Genomic DNA, 22032 nt, shown 5'->3' with positions numbered 1-22032 from the left:
CTGCATGAGTGGAGTGGTGCTAGAGCTTCGCGTCGAGGATCGTTTGAGAATGCGGCGCTTAGTTACGTTTGTACGCCCGTGTGCAGTGCGACAGTGGGACGACAGTGCGAATGCGCGTCTCACAGCTGCGCACGCAGCAAGCAGTCGGCTGGCAAGCAATGAAGACGGGCGAGTTTCGCGAGACAATGGCCACGTGCCACCGCGTTTCCGCGCCGATGAGGAGCTTTCAGTTTCGACGGCGGCGGTGGAAGCGGCTTTCCGGGACCTTAAACCACGTCCGGAAGCCCAGTGCGGATCTTTTGCGACCCAAGAGGCCTCTGGGGACGGGCAATCTCCGGCGGGGCGTAATTGGTGAAACTCGAAACCATTCGACAATTAGTTTGTGCCCCGTCCGCCCGAAACCCTCTCCCTCTTCTTGAGATGTATCCGTGTGAGCGAGGGTCGCTATGTCCCAAGGGCCACTACTGCCGGAGACGTGGGCTGCTCCCGCTCTTTGAGGCCGCACAGTTCACTTTTAGCTAAGGAAAAAACGGGACGAACAAGAAAAATAATAGGGAGTGCGCGGGGATGGGATTTGGGGACGAGGAGGGAGGAGGTCGGCAGGCTTGCTTTCGCTAACGGCGCGACAATTTTTTGCTCGTCATGACTGCCGCAGTTTGCTCGTTATGTCTACTCGCTTCTGCATATTAAGCTTCTGTTTTGTTTATGCCTTTCATTTTATTTTTATTTTATTTTTGGACAATATCAGTGTGAGGTCTCAACGATTAATTTCAGTCCAGGCTTTTCTCGATAGGAAGACTCAAACCGTCGGCTATTCTACGACGCAAAGTCACCGTCCCACAACAAAAAGTGCAAGATTACCGTCATTTTGTCGGAAATAGCTTACGTAGTACCCAGTAGGGTCGTAAAAAGCAAACCCTCTCAGACATATCATAATGCTTTGTCACTGGAACAAAAATGGTAGCTGTCCAACTTGATGGCATTAATCGGCAAGCGCTCTAATGCTGGCAAAGCTAGCCAACTGGCTCATACCGGAAAGGTTAACCAAGATAAATGTATACCTCGTAATAAAACTTTCATAGAAGCCCATTCGTATAGAAATGGCGGTTCATCAGTGGTTTAAAGGTCTTAGAGCCATCGATGCGTGGAAAGAACATTTCCGGCGGAAGAAAAACTAAAGCGGAAGTGATGCCACATTCGTTAAGAATGGTGATGTCTTTATCGTTATCGGTGCTTTGTTATTTCTTTTCTATTTTTGGTAGGGTTGCGAAGAGGGAGACATTTTTAAACAACTGACAACTCGACACGAATCCACTGTGGACTACGCACTGATAAACTGCAAACTCCAGTCGATGAGCGCTTTAGATCGATGACGGCTACATAAGATGTAGAGCTTGCCTCTGTTCTGCCAAACAGCTCTACCGCAGTGGTGGTGATTCCAGCAAAAGCCACCACTGTCAAGTTCAAGACGTCTGACTTGACCTAAACCTCCGCGACACCACCTATTCTGGTCGTGACCAGCGAGAATCGGGACCCTCCCTCCACACATGACGAGATCACAAATCACTTTTATCTAGACCGCAGAATATACAGCACACCTCACAATAAGATCACCAGGCCTCAAGCCCTCACGTTCAGAATGCTTCAAACAAACACGTACCCCACGCAGAACAGACTACATCACCACATGCCTGACCTATTCAAAACATCATATTGCGAAAATTGCCATAGCACACTAGACGTACATCACTTGCTCTGGCCGTGTGGTTGGACCCACGCAAAAAAGGATCAAGACTCCGCCAGGCTACAAGAAGCATTACGCAACACGGACCTGGCGGAGCAGCTCTGGGCCGTCCAGCGAGCCCGCGATGCGGCCAGGGAGTTACAACTCCCGGTCGCAACGTGGGAGTAGCCCGCTCTATGGGACCTTGCGCCCCGTAGCTCGCAGGACCTTTTATTAAAGTTATTCCATCCATCCATCCACTTGACAACATCGACGTGGACAGAACCCGCAGCGCCTCGAATCACACCCCACTTTATTGATGACGTACCGACACGCATGTGGTAATACACTGTGGTAATACAGGTAATGAGCGTATCGATCAAGCTGCTCGTTTAGCTCGTGTGTAAGGAAGACCACCGCCTGTCAATACCGCTGTCTAGGACAGATGTTGCAAGGATGGTCCGCCTACTTGCACGCCAATGCACTGCATCAGAGTGGAATAAACCTCATTTTACGCGCGCCCGTGTATACAGCCTGGATCTATGCAACCTTGAGTATTCGACGTCCACCAAGACTTCCCCGAAGAAGAGACGCGACCATTTTGTTTAGGCTATGATTGGGCGTCGCGTTTACCAATGCCTACGCATTCCACATAAGGATGGCCGACGCCGCAACATGTGGCAATGACAGCCACGCGGATACAATTCATCATGTTCGATGCTTGTGCCCGCAGTACAGTATGCAGAGACAATGGCTTTTCATTGTGCTCAACCAGTTGGACAACCAATCTCTGTCGGAAGAAAGAATCTCACAACATCGACGGGTCATACCATTGCATCAGAATACCGCGACGGGCTACTGCGGTTCTTGAGATCCGCCGGCCTATTTGAGCACCTGTAATTGGAACGCCTGTTCTGTTACCTGTTCCCGTTCTTTAACCTATTTTCCCCGCATCAAGGCAGGGTAGAAAGCCGGAAACACGCATCTGGTTACCCTGCCTGTCTTTCCTCTCTCTCTCTCTCTTTCTCTCTCTCTCTCTCTCTCTCTCTCTCTCTTTCTCTATCTAAACCCTGGTCGAACTATGGACTTATACTGACCTATTACTACCGGCAAGTCAATGAAATTTACACGTACTCCCGTTCCACCTTGGTTTCTTTGCGAGAATTAATGCTCTGTGTGTCCCTGACGTTGCCATTTACTTGGCCCTTGATTATTATTTATCTCTCAGCCGGCTAAGAACACATGGCCTCGTACCATATGCTTTTATGCTTTTGCATTATTGCCTTGTTTGTCAGGTATGTAGGGGGACTATAAAGTACAGAGTGGTGCTCCACGTTACTAAGTGAGTTCGCGTTGAAACAAAAGTGTTCCCATTTATGCCCGAACTGATGAAAATAATCGAGTTTGATTGGTTGAAAACAACAAAACAAGAGTTATACAGTGTGGCACGCAGTTCGCACCGGTTGTGGCAAGGCAAAAAAAGAAACGCGCATCGGCAATATCAGCATCAGCAAGAAACTTTGCCCACGACAATCACAATGCGCGATCAACGTAGATGCATGGCTTCCGCAATAATAGAGTGACTAGAGCACGTACGTACACCCTTGTAACTTTTTAACAATATCGAGGGAGCGCACAGGGCATGGCGTGTTAGCGGCCCGGTAGCAACGAGGGGCCCTTCTGAGTCGAACAGGGCAGCAGAGGCTATCCGAAATAGAAATCGCCTTGCTCTGCTCCGCACACTGTCGCCAGACCGGCCGGCCCTCGTCGCTATAATACCACTTAAACGGCGTGCGCTCGACGCTCGCATGATATTATTTTTTTTAATTGCAAGGGTTCACACACCGTAACTTCGTGTAACAACCAGAACATCAATGCAGCGTTTGTTCAGACTTCAATAGTTTATTCTTGCATTGCGTATCTGCCATAAACAAACGTCTTTAAGTTCTTGATCGGCGGGAAGGAGCAATTACCTAGATTCATGCTTAGGGTCTATATGTATTCCGGTTGGTTAAGTTAGCCTTAACAGTTCTTTTCAAAAGGAAATGACGTTTGCCTCGAACAACTCGAAACACTTTGTATGTTCCGCCATTTTTCGACATCTCGGGGAACGTGCGTGCGCCAACTTAGCTTAGTAATTTAGCTGGCGTTGCGCAAACCACAAAACCTGTTAAACTTTCGAAAGCTTTGCCATGCAGGGTGACAAAGTGGTTGCGATAAATAAATAAATAAATAAATAAATAAATAAATAAATAAATAAATAAATAAATCGGTAAATAAATAAATAAATAAATAAATAAAGATCAGTCACATGAAACGCGTCGTGATGAGGAGGGGAAAAGTACGGAGCGTACGAGAAAACAACCAACTTTTCACAAATGAGCTGCAGTCTCGCTTGTGAGAAAAACTCGTCGTCTTGATGAATCCCTTGCGTACCGTGGATAAGCTCTGGAGGAATGCGGAGACGCATCCCGCCCCATGCAACCCACGTGACCCACGCAAGCGCGAATGACATTGGTGTTCTGGATGGGCCCAGTTTCCATTACACCCACCCCGAGATCATTCCACTTTACTGTCGCATAGTCTCCAGGATCGGCCCGCTTCACCGAGCAGACGCGCCAAATGCCCGTGAAGATAGCACGGAAAGATTTGCTTTGATAAAGGAAATGTGCTAATGAAAGCATATACGCACTCATTGCAGTGAGTAGTATAGTTAGAGACAGTTTCTTCTTTCACTGCGTAATTCCGTAGAGGACGGAGCCGGTCAGTGGCACGCCGGCAGGGGCAGTACGGATGGTTACATGTACCGTATTTTCTACGCTATAACTTGCGGTAATTTGATTCGTCATGAGTGATGCCGTGTGTGTGGGCTGTGCGGAAATACGGCGGCGGTGGCGGCAACAGCAGCAGCAGCAGCAACAACATGGCAGCAGCACAGTAGCAGCAGAGCAGCAGAGCAACAGCTGCTATCACCACCACTGTCATGGTCATCGAAATTCGAAAGGAATCGGAAGGATTCGAAAAGAAAGCCGAGCTTTAAAATCTACACAAAGCATTATGAGTGCATAGCCCGTGCATGGGCTACCACAGACTATCTCAATATATATTTCACAAGGTTCGCAGCAGAGCCGCTTAAAAAAATGGCAAGCCACCGAGGCAAATTCGGGTGTGGAAAGGCGGGTCGTCAATTTGGGTGCACACCGTCGCGAGTCCCTGTGTCTCCACGATTGCTTCCTGTCGTGACAGGCAGCCAGCACAGCGCCCACTCGAACCGGACAACAACGTACGGCGCACCTTTTTGTTTTTTTTCACTGAGTGGTGCGCGCAATCGACCATACCATCAAGGCCTGAAGAACTGCAGAATCCAAGCTTCCACCTGCAGTCCACACGCTGAACACAATCGTGGCGCGCTCACTGTAGGCCCCGCACGCCGGAAGATCGCGTCGGCCCGTAAGCACGATTCGGGGTAAAAAGAAATCAGCTACGCCTCCTTGTTTTTGACGGAACGAAAGGGTAAACGTCCTCGGGCACCACTTTCTTCTGTTTGCTTCGTGCACACGCCTACGTGTATCCAAACATCTATTTCATAGCCTTTATACGTGTGGCTCGTCCAACAGGGCGAGATCTCACATTGATAGAGCCTTCCGAGCGCTCGAGTCAGAGTCTCTTCGACCTGTTTAAGAAGCTCTTATTTGGCCAGAATATTTTTTATGCTCGCAGGAAAGAAGGAAAATCGAGGTCTCACGCAAAGCGAGCATCAGTGATAGAATACCAGTCGCGACACCAGCCGTCCCTGAATGTTCCTCCTTGTTAGCTCCGCATGCGTCGCAATTGCAGGCACTGACTATAAGTCACAACCGTACGGAGAAACAAACAACGAAGCCGGAGAAAGCGTAGGGGAACACTAACTTATGTTTAAGTGGAAAGCGGAAATAACGAGGCAAAGGGAAATGAAAGTGGACGAGGAGATAACTTGCCGCTGCTGCGTTTGGTGCATTAACAAATAAGCTACCGCGGCGGCTATCCTTCCCCTCTATAGTTTCTTCAGTATTCGATTACGTGTACAAGGCTAGCCCCTGGGAGTGTTAGCCAGCGCCACTCACAGCCCTGGCGGCGGATTGGATGACCTGACCACCGCCATGCATCACTTGCGACATATCAGACTGCAAACGCGGCTCAAAAAAAAAAAAGTATGCATTAGTGCGACAGTTAAGGTCATTTCCAACGGCTTGACGTGAGCTTTTGGTAAACTGTTAGCTGGCACGTCAACGTACTCTTTAAAGCTGGATGTATCGGAAGGGGTGCTGACATCACGATTTCTTCTAAGCAAACACTTCACTAAACGCTTCAATTTTTCGCACTTGTAACATGTGGCCTGAAGTGAATGCACATTTAAAGAGTAAATTAGCGAAGTATGTTATTAGCCACCTGGACACTGCGACTTGTCGCGAAAGTAACGTACACCTCTACAGATATTCCTTGAATAAGCCGAATCGCGCTGTACACAGGGTGTCCCAGTTTGATGGTCAAACTTATGACAACCGAACAGCGTCGGCTTCTTCTTTTTAATTGTGTTTTGCAGCGTGTCTCTTAATATTCCTTCTAGTTGAACGGCTTCGCTAACCTTAGCTGGGGCTAGCACTCAATACATTCCATTACTGAAAAAAAGTTACTCGAACTTCGCAAAAAACACATATTTGCGCGTGCGTGCGTGCGTGCGTGCGTGCGTGCGTGCGTGAGTGAGTGAGTGAGTGAGTGAGTGAGTGAGTGAGTGAGTGAGTGAGTGAGTGAGTGAGTGAGTGAGTGAGTGAGTGAGTGAGTGAGTGAGTGAGTGAGTGAGTGAGTGAGTGAGTGAGTGAGTGAGTGAGTGAGTGAGTGAGTGAGTGAGTGAGAGTGAAATGGGTGCAAACGTTCTTACAATCTAAATTCTAAAGGCGTCGTCATGAAACGCAGCAAAACATTAAGTATAAACTCGTGCGTGCGATTAATCGCCCGTGTACGTTGCGACCAAACGGTTTCGCGCCCGCATACACTATTTAGTTCAGCAAGAAAGCTGGCTTAAAGTGACTGTTTCATTCAGACACCCACGGTAATTTGACGGCATCCGGAGTTAAGCTCACCGAGTGCTAGAATACCATTGATCCGCACGACTGTCTTTTCCAACGTGGAATTCAGAACTCTGCAAAATGCGGGCTTCTAGAAGGAGCACATCGTGGTGCACGCCTTCGGGTGATGCAGCAGGCAATCCAAACTAAAACACACCGAGTGAAAGACACGTTCCCAAATAGAAAGCTCAAGATTAGAGTATAAAAAGCTGGAGCTGATTACAGGACTCAAAGCTGAAGACTCTCGCGTTTCGTAGCGATGCTTAGACGCGATCGCATTTAAAGATAGTTTCGGGTGTTGCCACTGCAGCACCCAATAAAAAACCTTAGAGCACGACGCACCCAGTGGAGTCCCTAAAAAGCTGAAGTAACCGGGACGACACCGTATAGCCTGCGTCAAGCAGCCGGCATTGACTCCGACCACCGGCGTCATGCATTAAGATGCACGCCGGAGCTTCGGGTTTCAACAGTCCGAGTCACTATCGCCATTAATGACGGTCGCTTGTTTTTCTTCCACCGGCGCTTCTTCGTCATCGAGCCGAGAAATCCGACACGACAAGCGACGCTTCGACACACTTTTGTTTCTCTTTTTGCTTCAAAGGACAACGCTCGTGCGAACGATCTTTCGCCTTACTTTGATGTTCGCTCCCCTCAGGCTGGTAGCGAAGCGTTTCGAACTGATTAATTTTCTTAAGCTTTTCTTTTCAATTCTTTCTCTTCCACGCGAACTTTCGAAAACCACGCTAAAACCGGGGTGTCGTGCGGGCTCGGCAAACTTGGGTGCACTCGAAAGGGTTTTGTTACTAATGAGCTCTTCGCCTCCTCTCTTAAAACGGTGCTTTCTTTGCGAACATCTTCCTCTTCGCAATCAGTCTCTCTCTCTCTCTCTCTCTCTCTCTCTCTCTCTCTCTCTCTCTATCTATCTATCTATCTATCTATCTATCTATCTATCTATCTATCTATCTATCTATCTATCTATCTATCTATCTATCTATCTATCTATCTATCTATCTATCCAGGACTTCACCGATTTCAGTTGCTGTCGCTTGGTGCTACTGTTTTGCCTAATAGCTTACACACGGAACAGCACTCGTATAGACCCTTTCCGCGGCGATGCAGTGGGCGCCGCCATATTTTATTTCTTGGCGACGCGTCCACTGCTTGCCTTAGTTGCCTCCCTTGCTTCCGTCTTTACAATGGATGTGCATGACGCCGGTGCGGCAAAGCACACCTCTGTTTCGGCAGATATCGTAGGCGGTGACTGGGAGGCCGACACAAAGCTTTGGCCGCAGCTTCAGAGGACCAGTAAGCACTTTCTGAGCTCATTACGCCTTGCCCAAATACCGCGAGCAGCGTATGCAGTGCTTGTCCTAGAAGCAGGGCTCGAAATGCAGTGCAAGCTCTCAGAACCTCCCGCTTGTGAATTAAATCAGATCAGTTTGTTTTGTTGTTGGTTATTTATTCGCCTAACACTTTGAAGCAGCGGCATCTCATGTTTCGGACTCAGTAAGGTTCCTCGGTGGGCTCAGTATCCGATTGTTTAATTTCTGTCTAATCCCTCGCGGGCAGGCTAAGTCGTGATAGATTTGTTCTTGGTGCGCACGACCGACTTGGAATGTAGATGTTCTGCACTACGCAATAGACTTTAGCAAAGGCGTATTATCGCTAGCGACTCGCATACTCTATGGACCGTCACGAAACGTTCGGCTTCGAACATTCGTACGCTTTAGATGTAGTCGCCGCGTCCCGTGCTTAGGCGCGTTTATTTAGGTGTGCACCCATTCACTTACTCTTGCTACGTATGCGACAGAGTTGGCGTAAGTTTGCGTGTGAGTTGGGGTAGGTGCTTGTAGGTAACGTGAGAGAAATTTACTACGTCATGAAGCGACGCCACTCCCTTTGTCACTCAGTAACGAAAGGCGCTCGCTCTTGCCGGCGCTCCGGGGTTGAAGTCCCGTCTGTGGATGTCAGCGACACAAAACTCGGGGTTGAGTGATTTTTTTATCCTCGGTGAAATCTGTGCGCGGTAAAGGGCCGGCAACACGGGCAGTCCTTACGTGGCGGCGGTCTGTGAGCTTGCTCGAACAGATTCATTCTAGTCCTTAGTAGGCTAGTCATTATTTTTGCATCCAACAACTGCACACGTATTCCCTCTATTCTTCCACAGCTCGCCGCAGCATGAATGGAACACAGTGTCTTAGCGAACACACAGTTGGATTCCTGACAGCTGATCGCGCGAGCCTCAACCTAATCACTAAAGGAAAGGCGACACATGACCGCTCCGCGGAAAAAAAAAAAGCCCAATAACGAGGACACAATAGATCGATTGTGCCCACACCATATGGTGGTGCAGCAAGGAACCGAGCTTTGTGACACGTGACCGAACTCTCCCCTCTCACTGGCGCAAGAACCTTCTGTTCCCGCGACAAGGTGCAGTTCTATCGTGACGACTGGCAGCTTTCTTGTTCCCGTAGCGCAAAAGGCGTACGCCACAATTTTGTTTTTTGCATCTGAGAGAGAGAGAGAGAGAGAAAACTTTTATTGTCAAGTTTGAGTGGAGTTTTCTTTTTCCCAGCGGTGTGGGCTAGCGTGGCGTCTGCTTCACCGCGACGCTATCAGCCCATTCCGCCAACCGTGTCTGGTCTTGCGGGTTGGAAGTTTTCGTCTTGATCTCCCACTCTTCGTGTGAAGCAGCTCGCCTAAAGAGTTCTCTCGGGGGAGGGTTCTTTTCGCATCCCCACAAGATGTGATCTTGGTCCGCCATGGGGCAGTTACAATGTTTTGCAGTCTGATGGATATTCACCACCGGTCACTGCAGCAAGCATTTGAGGCACTCTTATTTTTCAAATAGGCTCGCTCTCCATTTAAAAAAAGAAAGGAAAATATTTTTGTGCCGTGTGCCCCACTGTGGGGTTCGCCATTTCGCGCGCGGCGTAGAAGAAGCGGCACGCTGACTCGCCGTGGACACAAGACAAGACAAGACAAGACTCGGGTGAACGGCTTGTTAATTTTTGCCCATACAGGTCTGGCCCGGCACCGTCCCCTCTGTGTCCTATACCTTCCAGGAACCCGAAAACATGGATCACTTTCTAATAGCGTGCCGTCGATCCGGAAATCAGAGGAAGCAATTATAATTTGCAGTCCGGAAATTGGCTATTTCTTTACCTACTCAAAACATTCTCTCCTTCGGGGCTTCTTCGTTGGGCTTTAGCCACAGGAACATCTGCGTGGCCATTTGCGACTGTCTCTGTGTTAATTTAATTTAATTTATTCAAATTTAAGGGCCCGAAGGCATTACATAAGGGGGGCGTACATCAATCAATGTTGCACAGCTTCATAAGAAAGTAACATAAGAAAGTACACATTGATTGTAATAGGCACAAAAAAGAGAGAAAATTACAAAAGGGAAGAAAAAGGAACATATAAACAGTACCAACGAGGCGATAAATAAATATTTATAAGACAAGCGTGGTACTTAGGTGGTTTCGCTGGTATTATCAAAATCGTTTAAATTTCGCGATATGTTCTCGCGAAAATTTTCGAAATCAATAATTGGACAGATCATTAAAACGCTGATCGTGTGCTCGAAATTATTCATATACCACCAAAAAGAAACAAAATTTACTGTTTACATGTAATTACAGACATCTTTATTTCTCCATCTGCCACGTAAATCTATTTCTTACTTAACATGACCGTTATACTTCACCCTGATTTACTTTTCCCCGATTAGGTCTTTCTCTCTCCTCTTCCCTTCAACCTTTAACCGGCGGCTTCTTGTGCCATCCCCCGTAGTGGGTGAGCGCCACAAGTGAGGAGCAAGCAAGCAAGGAAGCAAGCTCGTCCAGTGGGTTTGGGCCGTTACATGAGCATTCACCATCGCCACCGCCATCAGAGCCCTGCGTCAGAATGCTGGCCTGCGGTCGGTTCAACGGTCTAATTCGTCGCATCCGTTGACAGCCAGTGGGCGAAGGCAAAGCGACAGAAGCTGCAGCGTTTTGAGGCGACTTTCGGGTGAAGCGACGCCGCCATGACCGCGCTCGCCTGGGACCCGAAGACAATCGAGAACCAGGCGCCCTCGGCCAGTTGCCTCCTGAGGGTCAAACGGGACATCGCGGAGATCAAGGCCAACCCGCTGCCCGGAATCCACGTCTCCCCCGAGGAGAAAGACCTGACCAAGCTCCACGCCATCGTGGTGGGGCCGTCGGGCACGCCCTACGAGGACGGCTTCTTCCAGTTCTTCATGAAGTGCCCCCGCAGCTACCCGATGAAGCCGCCCCTCGTGCGCCTGATGACCACGGACGCTGGCCGCGTGCAATTCAACCCGAACCTCTACGATTGCGGAAAGGTACGTGACGTCCGAGCCCGAGCTCGAGTCAGCAAAGGGAGCACAAACGTGTGAGAAAAACGAATGCGCGAATTAGCGTCGAACCGGGTAGACACTGTTTGACGGACGGCGATACGTCGGCGCGGGTAGAAGCACAGAGCTCAGGATTAAGAGTCCGCAGGCAGTTGTCGAGGCCGGCGTATGAGCGCGCTGAACTGGCTTTGTTGAGTCGCAGACACCACCAAAACACATCGTTGCGCCAAAAAGGAGGAAAATAAAGACTACATAGGGAGAGTACTTAGAGAGACTACATAGGGAGAGTACTAAACGATAGATTCAGTGCTGATCGTTTCGTACTCTCCCTCCCAAGTCTCTATTTTCCCTGTTGGGCGCAACAATGTATTCATTAGATCCCAACCAACTCGCGCAGCAACAAGTTCTACTTAACCACCAAAATACACTCATCAGCATACTTTTATTGAGTTCTCGAACGTCTTGCTTCTGACTGCACTGGCGCCGTCTACCTATACCACGCGATTCAAGATAGCTTGCACTTGAGCATGCGCCGCCACACCGATGGCACTGCAATACTCTCTTTCGCCTTAAGGCCGATCCACACGACGGACCAAGTCCGCGGGCCGATCGGTCACGTGATGCGACGTCACGGCCCGCCGCGGTCCGGTCTAGAGTTACTGTATATGTTACCACAGGTAGCAGAGTTGCGCGTAGGTCCGCCATCTTGCCTGGCAAGCAACCAAATCTATGCGGTGAAGCCGCACTCTGTTTTTGCAGGCGACTTGCCTACCATATTGTCGATCGACCGTGGACGCTTTTGCATCGCTTGTGGACTGCTTTTCCGCCTAATCGCAAACAACGTGCATCGAAACAGCTGACAATAAGATCGTCAAGAAAAGGCACCGAGATCGGTCCCCACCGAAGCTTATGCCAAGCGTATCCGCCGAGTCCATCTGCACGCTCTCGGCGCGTTTAGGCTCAGGAATCAAGAAGTCTAACAAGGATGAATCACCATATTTCAGCTTTCGCATCAGTGTCCTTATATTAACACAAGTAGCATGAGCGCACAAACAGCACAAGTAGCGATGAGCGCCGATGTGACGCGTCATGAACACAGGTATGTGCTGTCGCCGAAGGATCACAGTCCTAGCCCGCGCTTCTCTGACGAAGATATATGAATAGACAGACGTGTCGACTGAAAGGCATCGCTGAACTAAGAAAACGTTGCATATCCTTCGCGTGAAGAACAACAAACGGCTATTCAAATCGGTAGTAACAGCCAATGCAGCATCCCGGGTCGGTGGTTCATTTAGGACTTTTTTCGAAGTTAAAATGCCAATCGCAAGTGAAAATCGGTATTGTGGCGCTTCCGAGCAAGCTACTGAATATGGACAGCAAAATTTTCTTTGTGGCACAGGCGTGAGCTTTAGTTGCTGGGCGATAGCGCATCTACCATGACTGAGCGAGACTTCTCTCTGTGAAACTAAAACTGCTTCTTGGTCCTTGACATAGAAAATCATGCACCGATGTTCGGCTTCGGGCACAGTGTGTTTGCAGAGTTTATTTGGGGTTCGGTGTGGGAACGCACGAGCAGAAGTAATTTGTTTCACACATTGCGCAATGGGGGACTTGGTTTAACGCATTTGTTTTTCAAGCAACTTGTATCGAGATTTGTTTTCTTCCGCTACCAAAGCGATGGGTTTCTGCGGACGGTAATCCAAGTGAGATTGCGCGACGCTTTGCCCGATTTTGTTGTATCGTCGCACGCAATCAAACCGATGGCACTAAAGGGCTATCTGCGTGAAGTTTCCATGGCGATACGTCTTCTAAACGCTCGTTTTTCGAAAGACTACTTGTTTGCAGTGTCACGAAAACAATTGTATAAGGATCTTGTTGAAGTGTTTATACCTACACCAGTGTATCGTTCTATGTATTACTTAGGGCCTGAACGAGATGTTTTCAAGCGTGTCAATAATATGCCTGTACGAGCTAACACAAAATCATTCTTTTTCAAACTGCATACCGGCACACTGCCTGTTAAGCCATGGCTAAGAAGCAAGGGCTTGTTTGTCCCATGGTCAGACAACTGTCTTATATGCAACAAGGAAGAAACTGTCGAACATATTTTTCTTGACTGCCACGATGCCCGCTTTCTTTGGGACATCCTGCAAAGAACATTAAAAAAGGAGCTTCCTATCACTGCGTTCGGAATAAGGTTTTTGCCATGTGCTGAACCTGACGGTGTGCCGGTGGACATGTTGATGCTATTGTGTATGCAAAGTGTGTGGCGAACACGTATGGCTGTACGCAATGCTGATGTTGATGCAAGGCCAGCAATGTATTATTTTACTGAGAATGTTAATTATACAAGCGAAGTGTTGAAACTGCGAAGTGATCCGCCAAATTGGCTTTCAGTGTTGGACAGTTTGGCTTCGATGAAGCCATTTTAACATGACACGTCAGTCTTAGTAACGACTAGACGTTTTAACATTCGGTTTTATTTGACAATATTTGAATGTACTTGCCAAGCCGGTAATAAAGAAAAAAAAATCGGGCGTGGCGTAGTGGTAAAGTACTGGGCTTGGGATTTGCAGGTCCGACGTTCGAATCCTGGTCGGAGCTTTTTTTTTGTTTTTTTTTTAATGCGCCAAAATGCTCTCTGTTTCTTTCTGTTCTCAAAAAATATATATACGGTCTCCAGGCACCGCGTATTTAACGCGCTAGAGCTGTTTTTCGCACCAGTACCCAGTGCCTCCCAGTACGCCGCGCCTGCCCAGCATCCAGCGCGCGGCACTGGGCCCATAATCCGGCGCTGCACTGGACACCGGATACTGGGTTTTGCAATAGGCATACCTGCTTATGTGCCAAAGCTCTCAACGTGTAGGCAGTCTTAAATATTACTGGTGAATAAATGACCAACCATTAGTATTTCGACTCTGGTTCGTACCCCAATAAATTTGCTGTAGAAACGTACCCACCTACTAGCAGGCACTGGATATCAGCCACACCTTCAAGTGCCACTTCATTATGTGCCTTTTCACTGCAGGGATTCGAAAAGTAACCTTCTGTGGGAGTGTAGTGAAAGTTTTTCTCTCACAGGATTGACATAGCTACAATATGGGTAATAATGCAAAACACAGTAAAGGCCCTTACCGTATGATAAATAACGACATTAATTCCTCTTGCATCCTGCTTCACATAAGCAGTAGTAGATGAAATATCTTTACTTAGTTGTTTAACCTCTTTTATGTTCAGAAACAGCAACCAGAGCAGTGCATTATCCTGAAAATGTGAGCTGGCTTTTTTATGACAGTTTTGTGAAAGCAGTGTGGTGCATGGGTTTGAATGGGATCGAATAAAAAGCTTTTCCGCTTTCAGAGCGATTCGTGCAGACGGGAGCAGAGCACCTGGTCATTGTATCATTCCGATGGGACTGCGCGGACACTGCGATGAACCAACTGTGAGATGCGCTGCGCACGTTGTGTTGTTTCTCCGCAGCTAGCGCGCACGCGAACGGCGAACGCCAAGCTCGGCCGGATTCGCTTTGAATTTGACTGGCGATAACTTGTGTCAATCCAGTTCGCTGCAGCGGCGGCGTCGGGAAATACAAAAATTGGCGCGGGCATCTGCTTCTCCGCAATGCACGGTTGCTTGACTACCACGTGATGACGCTCTGCCAATAGGGGCGCTAGCGGCGTGATAAAACAGACGCGCAACTCTGCTACCTGCGGTAGCATATACAGTAACTCTAGTCCGGTCCGGCGCAGAGCACATCCACACGGTGGACCGCTACACTCTCGGCTAGAATGTTATCGTTGTTATCATTCCGGCTCCAGTCCACAAAGCCGGGAACTGATCAACGAGGGATACAAAATAAAAAACCTCCTCGTCACTCCAAGAGGACACGGTGTTTAAAAAATATATCTGCTTCACGCACGTGTAGGCGGAACGGCGGACATGAAACGGCTGGCTAGACTGGCTTTTGCTGAGCCGAAAACTAGATTGGATTTGGCTGAATACACGCTGTTGCCGGACAACATTCGTTGGCCACGCCAAAATCGCTGCGGTTTGCATGCGGTCCGCCGCCAAAACTGAAGCTGGGAAAGCCTCGGCGATTTGTTGGACCGCGAGGGCCGCGGTCTTGCGCGGGCCAACGGCGGTACGCACGAACTGGTGACGTCCTATCACGTGATGCGCGCACCGCGGTCCAAAAAAGCAATTTGGTCCGTCGTGTGGATCGGCCTTTGCAAAGGGTTCGACTGCTGCAATCACCCGCGATAGCCGGTGTGAGCGCCGCATGCAGGATAGGGGGCAAAAGCGGAGCTATCATGTAGAAAAACTATCAGGCGAGGCGGTGTTACGTAAGCTTTTGCTCCGCGGCCCTGTGGCACCTTCGCTGGCAATTTCACTCGATCGCAGCTGTTGAAGCCTCGGTGACCGGCAAGACAAAAAAAAACATTAGGGCAGTTCCAACAGCGTAGCGGGGCATGCTTTGTTGCAAGCTATCTATAACGAAGCTTTAACGGTAGACAGTAGAGACGTTTAGCTTGTACGCTACTCCGGTAAACGGGAGCGGTTTGGGCGGATTACCGGATGGTCGGGGCGTAAACGTGAGTGGTGAAGCCGCCTGGTCTTGTAGAGCTCAACCAGACAAACGCAGAGCTAAAACTGCAGTAACTCACCATATCCTGCTTCGCCGCCCGTGCAAATTTTTGGCAGCGGCGTAATTGTGAACACGATTACGCCACTGTCGAAAATTTACGTCAGCAGCTAAGCAGAATATAGTAATTAGCTCTGTGTTTGTGTGGTTGAGCTTTGCGCCACCAGCTGGCGCCACCAATCTGGCCGCTCAGGTTGGCGCCCCCGCTAAACCGGAAAACCGCCCGCGCTTGCCCGAATACCGGACACGCTAAACGTCTCGAATGTCAATGCATCCCGAATCCGGCACTCAAGAAAACCGTGATGACGACAGTAGAGGCACCGAATTGACTACCGCGAACATTTCGCGTCGAAAGTGCAACTGCTGCGCTAAACAGTGAGCGACAATTTGGAACGTTTGGCATTTGCTGCACAGTAGTGGCCGTGCTGGACGGTCAGAAATCGGTTCTGCAGACACGCTCAACGGGTGCGGCTTATTCTGAACCGAGTACCAGGACGACGCTCACAATCGGCCATATTGCCCCTCACGAATCGTCACATATATGTCGTACCGTGACACGCACTCGTGATGTCAGAATCTCTGCGCATCTCGAACGAAAAAAAATATGCATATTCACCACAGAAGATCAGCCTGATCTGCCGGATGTATCAGAACTACCAATATATGTCACCTATATAAATGACACGTGAAGGTGTCGCATGCCTAATAAATAACGTCAAGCTAACCCCATCCTCTTGCGTTGGCGACATCAATTTCAAAATTGTGAATAACACCGTCATATTATCCAGTAAAATTTAGTCTCACATCTTCAGGCAATAATTAGAGACATGGCGTGCTGCACTGAGGATGTAATATAGCAAAGGTAAATACCGACATTTAAGTCAGGTAATATATACGCAGCGGAAAGCTACCGTCCAATATCCATAGCATCTGTATGCTGCAAAATGCTAGAACATGTAATTGCATCAAATGTCTACAGCCACCTGGAAGCCAACACATTTTTCTATTCTAATCAACAGGGATTTTGGAGAAACTTATCATGTGAGACGAAATTATTCTAATTAACAGATTTACATGTCAACATGGAAAAGAATCTAGAAACTGATTGCACTTTTCTAGGCTTTTCAAAAGCGTCCGACGTTGTAGAACATTGCCGTTTGCATTTGAAATTATCTGCTCTTAAGTTTGATTCCCTTACACTAACATGGATTCGCAACTTCCTGTCTAATCGTCAGCAATTCACAGCAGCTAATAATGTTTCCTCTCCTCTTTCACACGTTACTTCAGGTGTACCACAAGGCAGCGTTCATGGGCCATTACTATTTCTAATATACATTAATGACTTACCGAACAACATTTCCTCACACGTGCGCATTTTTGCGGACGACTGCATTCCTTATTGCCCCATTAATGACGCTGATGGTCATACATTCCTACAAAAAGATCTAGAAGTTACTTCTCTTTATGTAACACTTGGCTAAGGAAGCTTAACGTTTCTAAATGTAAAATTATCGCTTTTAGCAGCAGGCATACTAATTTAACGTTTCCTTAATCACATAAATAACGTCTATATTTTGTAAGATAGTCAATATAATTATGTTGGTGTCGACCTAACTCCGACTCCATCGTGGTCAACACACATTGCATACATATGTGCCAATTCTTCGAGATCATTTGGGTGCGTACGCCGCAAGTTACATAATTCTACTAAAGGCATTCGTAAACGAGCTTACCTAACATTTGTTCGACCTCAGCTTGAAATTCGGCATCCATCTGGTCTCCTCGTTAGAAATATTTGATCGGGAAACTCGAATCTATTAAGAATAGGGCTGCGCGTTTTGTTTCATGTGTCGACGCAAATTAAGCTCGACCTCTCGCTACAGGCCTTGCGTGATGGTCGTGATGTAGTCCTGCTATCACTATTTCATAAATACGTCCATAATACAGCGCCCTCAGTTCTGCCTGTTGAAACTCCTCATAACAGGTCACAAAGGCTCTACAATCGGTTCAATTTCGTGCGCATCTACGGAAAGACTCATTCATTTACCTACTCCGCTCTTCCAAGGGCCATTCGCCTTTAGAACGACCTTCCTAACACCATAGCTTATCAGAGTGACCAAGAAAATTTTTAGCCTCTTCTACCAACGTATTTTTCAAACTCTACATAAACTAATGTAATATATTGATCATTGCCTTTACGGTTATTAATGTGTAACTAGGTGTTAAATACTGCTTTGTTATATCGTAATTACACCCCGGTCACTCTGTAATATTGTTGATTCTATTTTGCTGTGTGAAATTTTATTGTTGAATGAACTGTTGCCTTTAAGATCGTTCGGTTTGTTCCCCGTACATATTGTAATACTATATTACCGTATATTAGCGCATTTCTTACCTTGTATTTTTTTATGTGTATTCACATATGTATTATAATTATTTCATGTTATAATCTTTAATTGTACTTTCCCGCCTTGCACAATGCCTCTAGGGGCCTGTAAGGTATCCTTAAATAACGATAAACATCTATAGAAAGACGTATTCAGTCTTTTGAAATGTACCAAGTAGTCTACCACGTTACCAAGCTTAAGGGTTACCCCGAAGTTTATGCAAACAAAAACAATATGGTTTATCCCTCTTTTATAGGAACTGGTAGAACACGAAAGCGAAATGTGTCTTCACAGAAGCTGTTGCATGTTTCTTGTACATGAAGAATTAAGTTGCAAGTAGCCTTCAGCGGCTCCGGTCCCGTCGTTCCTGTCGGCACCGGTCCTGGCACCGGTCCTGTCGTATGTGTTCTTCTGTCTTGATATTTGCGCCCTGTTCTTTACACATTCAAGCATGAACCAACTAGCCCAAGCAAGAGTTTTACTTGAGCATTCTACCACTGCCCGGGTATCCTCGACAATTGCCACACAAGAGAAAGTTGTCGAACGACTCGCGACCGAGAAACATACGCGCCGAGCCCTACGCCACTCTACCATAAGCGACAGGCGTTGGCAAACCGTACAAGCGAAAGCGAACGGGTTTTTAGTAAATCGCTTCGTGAACTCACGCTCCCTGGAAGTTCCCGCACCTGGTCGCTGTGACGTCGTGGAATTTGATGGCATCTTCTAGGGCCAACTTAATTATATAGCCGTACAGCTTGACTACACTGTGTTCTAAAGGAAGCAAGTATTGAACATGGGAGGTTTCGGGAACCTTTACCCAGCCGACGCGGCCCAAATGCGAAAACATACTTTGGAATCCCTGACGTCGCACTGACGTACCGGCGTCGGGGTTTTGGTGCGAAATTCAAATACTGGTACTTCGACCTTCATTTTCTCGTCTAATAATCAAACTATTATTTTGAAATGACTGCATGCAGTGTTCACAAATAATGCTTTATTAGTCTAAATTGATTTGTTCTTTCGCTTTAGTGTCCCTTTAAAGAACCCCAGGTGGTAGAAATTTCAGGAGTCCTCCACTTCGGCGTGCCTCATAATCAGAAAGTGGTTTTGACACGTAAAACCCCATAATCGAATTTTTAATTTAATTTGATAATCTCTTGTCTGAAGCCTTCGCCCGCCCTTACTACGGAGCCTGCTCAATTTTAGCGGAAGCTCTTCACCTTGCAGACATCCTTAAAGGTTGGTGTCCGCATGATAGCAGCGTCACACGGCTCGGCGACCACCGACCGTGTTTATCCCCATCGCCAAAACGTGCTTCCGTTTTGATCGTACAAGTTCACCCATAAGACTGTTTACTTCCTAATAGGCTGTTTGCTTAGCTAGCTGCTTGCCAGCACCCGTCACTAACACGTGAGACTATCATTTGGGTCCCTACACGTGTTTGAGCAACGACACTGCTTAATTTAGCCGGAATTTCTACTCTTCCCCTTACCGAAAAGATGGACAGTCAACCTGACACATCCGCCGCGGTTCCTTTGTGGATATAGTGATGGGCGGCTAAGCACGAAGTCGTGGGATCGAGTCCCGGCCCCGGCGGTGGCATATCGATGGGGTCGAAATGCGAAAACAGCTATGTGCTTAGCTTTAGGCGCACGTTAAAGAATTCCAGGTGGTCCAAATTGCCGTAGTCCTCCACTACGGCGTGCCTCATAATCAGATCGTGGTTTTGGCACATAAAACTCCACAATTTTTTAGTCAACCTGACACAATTCTAGTTGACATTCGCGCTTAGAATTCAATATTTATTGCTCTCTCTCAAGCAGGTATGCCTCAGCATCCTCGGCACATGGCCAGGACCAGCCTGGAGCCCGGCCCAGAGCGTAAGCAGCGTGCTGATCTCCATCCAGTCGCTGCTTAACGAGGAACCGTACTACAACGAGCCTGGGTTTCCAAAAGGAATGTTTCCCGACGCCTCCAAAAAGTACAACGCCAGGATACAGCACGAGACTATCAGGGTTGCTGTTTGCGACGCCGTAGAAGCCTGCCTACGGGATATCCCTCCGTGCCCACCGGACCTGGCGGCGACAATATTGAAGCAGTTTGCCGAGGGTTACGACAAGTATGAAGAAAAAGTCAAAGGCCTGGTTCATCTCACCGGCACCGTCATGGAGCAGCAATTTGTGGGTCTGAATCTGGTGAACATAACTTTTCAGTACGAGACACTGCTGACACGGCTCAAGGACTTGAACGAGCGGGTGATAAAGAACGAAGCCAAAGCAACGGCTGATGCGATCGCTGGTGCGAACGCTGGTGAGAAAGATGGTGAGAACACTGACGCAAACACTCAATAATGATCAGCTACCGCAGTGGAGTCCTCGCGTAGAGCAATCCACGTGTCGAATCGTTAAGAGAGTCCATGCTAAAAGACGCACATTTGACGCTCATGGGCATTCGCATCTAAATTAACTTATTCTAATATCAACCGCCTTGTTTCAGTGCGCATCAGGTCGCCTAGTTCAACTGTGACTCGCGATAGTCACTGAATGAAATGAAGCTCAAGTTATGCGAACACATACCTCGCACGAGTGGACAAATAACCGAACATAGCGCAACCGCTGAAACTGGCGACATCGTCCTGACTGTCGTAAAAGCAACACCTTGCACATCACCTAGGGAAGGGTCGCTTTGAGATTCTCAGAACATTGATTGAAGATTCCCACATTTCACCGGCTATCTCTAGCAAGATCAGATATTTCATGCGAAAATGTAAGCACGAACGAGCACAGAGACAAGGAAGATGACAGGCCGAGTACTCCTGTACTCGTCCAAGTAACAATTCCCTCAACAACTTACTTGGCTAATCAGATTATTTCTTACGGCCTATACGTATAGTTCATGGACATCAGACGAAAAAATCTGAAAGGCAGAGGGCTCTCTATAGATATTCCCAATTAATTTATTCGGTTTATAGAAATAATTTATTTGGAGCAAGGCAGAGAGGCTGGCGTCAACTCTGCACAGCGGGTGCACAAATGATGACGTAAGGGTGTGATGAGGGATGATGATGACATAAGAGGAATACACCATGGGGGTGGCAAGTTCAGCATGCTGTTCAACCTTAAAAAAAATCTCAACCATGAAGCCACCACCGGGTTCCTGATCTTGGCTGCGGTCATTAGTTCAGATAAAACTTCAAGAAAAGGTATCTGTGTTTCAAATTTCGAACTATCACTAGGGCCACATGATACACAATGCTGCTGTTGATGCCGTGGCTGCTGCTGCTGCCGACACCACCACCGACTTGTCGAAGAGCTCGTACACAGGACATCACTCGTATAACGAATCGGCGAATCAGGACGCATTTTCGGGTACCACCCCGTAAATACGTCCCGGTTCCGGCTCCATTCTCTACGGAATTACGCAGTGAAACAGTTGACACCTAAATGCGCTCCGTGCTATAAATATACGTCACCAAGCGCAGCAAATATGTGTATGGCTTCTTTCACGGGGTCAACCGTGTCTGCTCCGTCCGGTTCTTGACTAATATTGAGGGTCCGGCCCTGGAGCTAGTGCAATAGTGAAATGTGCTGATCATGTAGATGGCACGATAAAAAGAAAAGTTTGCCCGATCTGCGAGACACTGGTTCTGTGGTTGTGTAGATCACGTGGGATGCGTGGCGGGGCTTACCACGTCTTACTGACTTGCCGGGCAGGCGCGTCGTTATGCCGGAACACGAGTTGCAGAAGAAGGTTAAAGCATTTCATTAACAGCTTCACGAAAGCCCCGCATCACATAGATTCCAAAATGTGCGTTG

General features: G+C 47.9%; 1 protein-coding gene across 1 annotated transcript; it reads left to right on the top strand.

Moving 5' to 3' along the window:
• The first annotated feature begins 10647 nt into the window (after positions 1-10647).
• LOC135916204 (ubiquitin-conjugating enzyme E2 Z-like) lies at positions 10648-21735 on the top strand. Its single transcript, XM_065449490.1, has 2 exons — positions 10648-11176; positions 20041-21735. The coding sequence occupies exons 1-2, from the start codon at positions 10859-10861 to the stop codon at positions 20566-20568; spliced, it is 846 nt and encodes a 281-aa protein (XP_065305562.1). The 5' UTR covers positions 10648-10858; the 3' UTR covers positions 20569-21735.
• The last annotated feature ends 297 nt before the right edge of the window (positions 21736-22032 follow it).

Source organism: Dermacentor albipictus, chromosome 9, assembly GCF_038994185.2.
Source record: "Dermacentor albipictus isolate Rhodes 1998 colony chromosome 9, USDA_Dalb.pri_finalv2, whole genome shotgun sequence".
NCBI lineage: Eukaryota > Metazoa > Arthropoda > Arachnida > Ixodida > Ixodidae > Dermacentor > Dermacentor albipictus.
The sequence above is the reverse complement of the archived record's forward strand: the minus strand, read 5'-3'. Positions and strand labels throughout refer to the sequence as shown.

Excerpts from the sequence above, each read along its gene's own strand:
- LOC135916204 (XM_065449490.1), top strand. The coding sequence starts at position 10,859 with ATGACCGCGCTCGCCTGGGACCCGAAGACAATCGAGAACCAGGCGCCC. Across the intron at positions 11,177-20,040 it reads ACCTCTACGATTGCGGAAAG|GTATGCCTCAGCATCCTCGG; the intron begins GTACGTGACGTC and ends TCTCTCAAGCAG.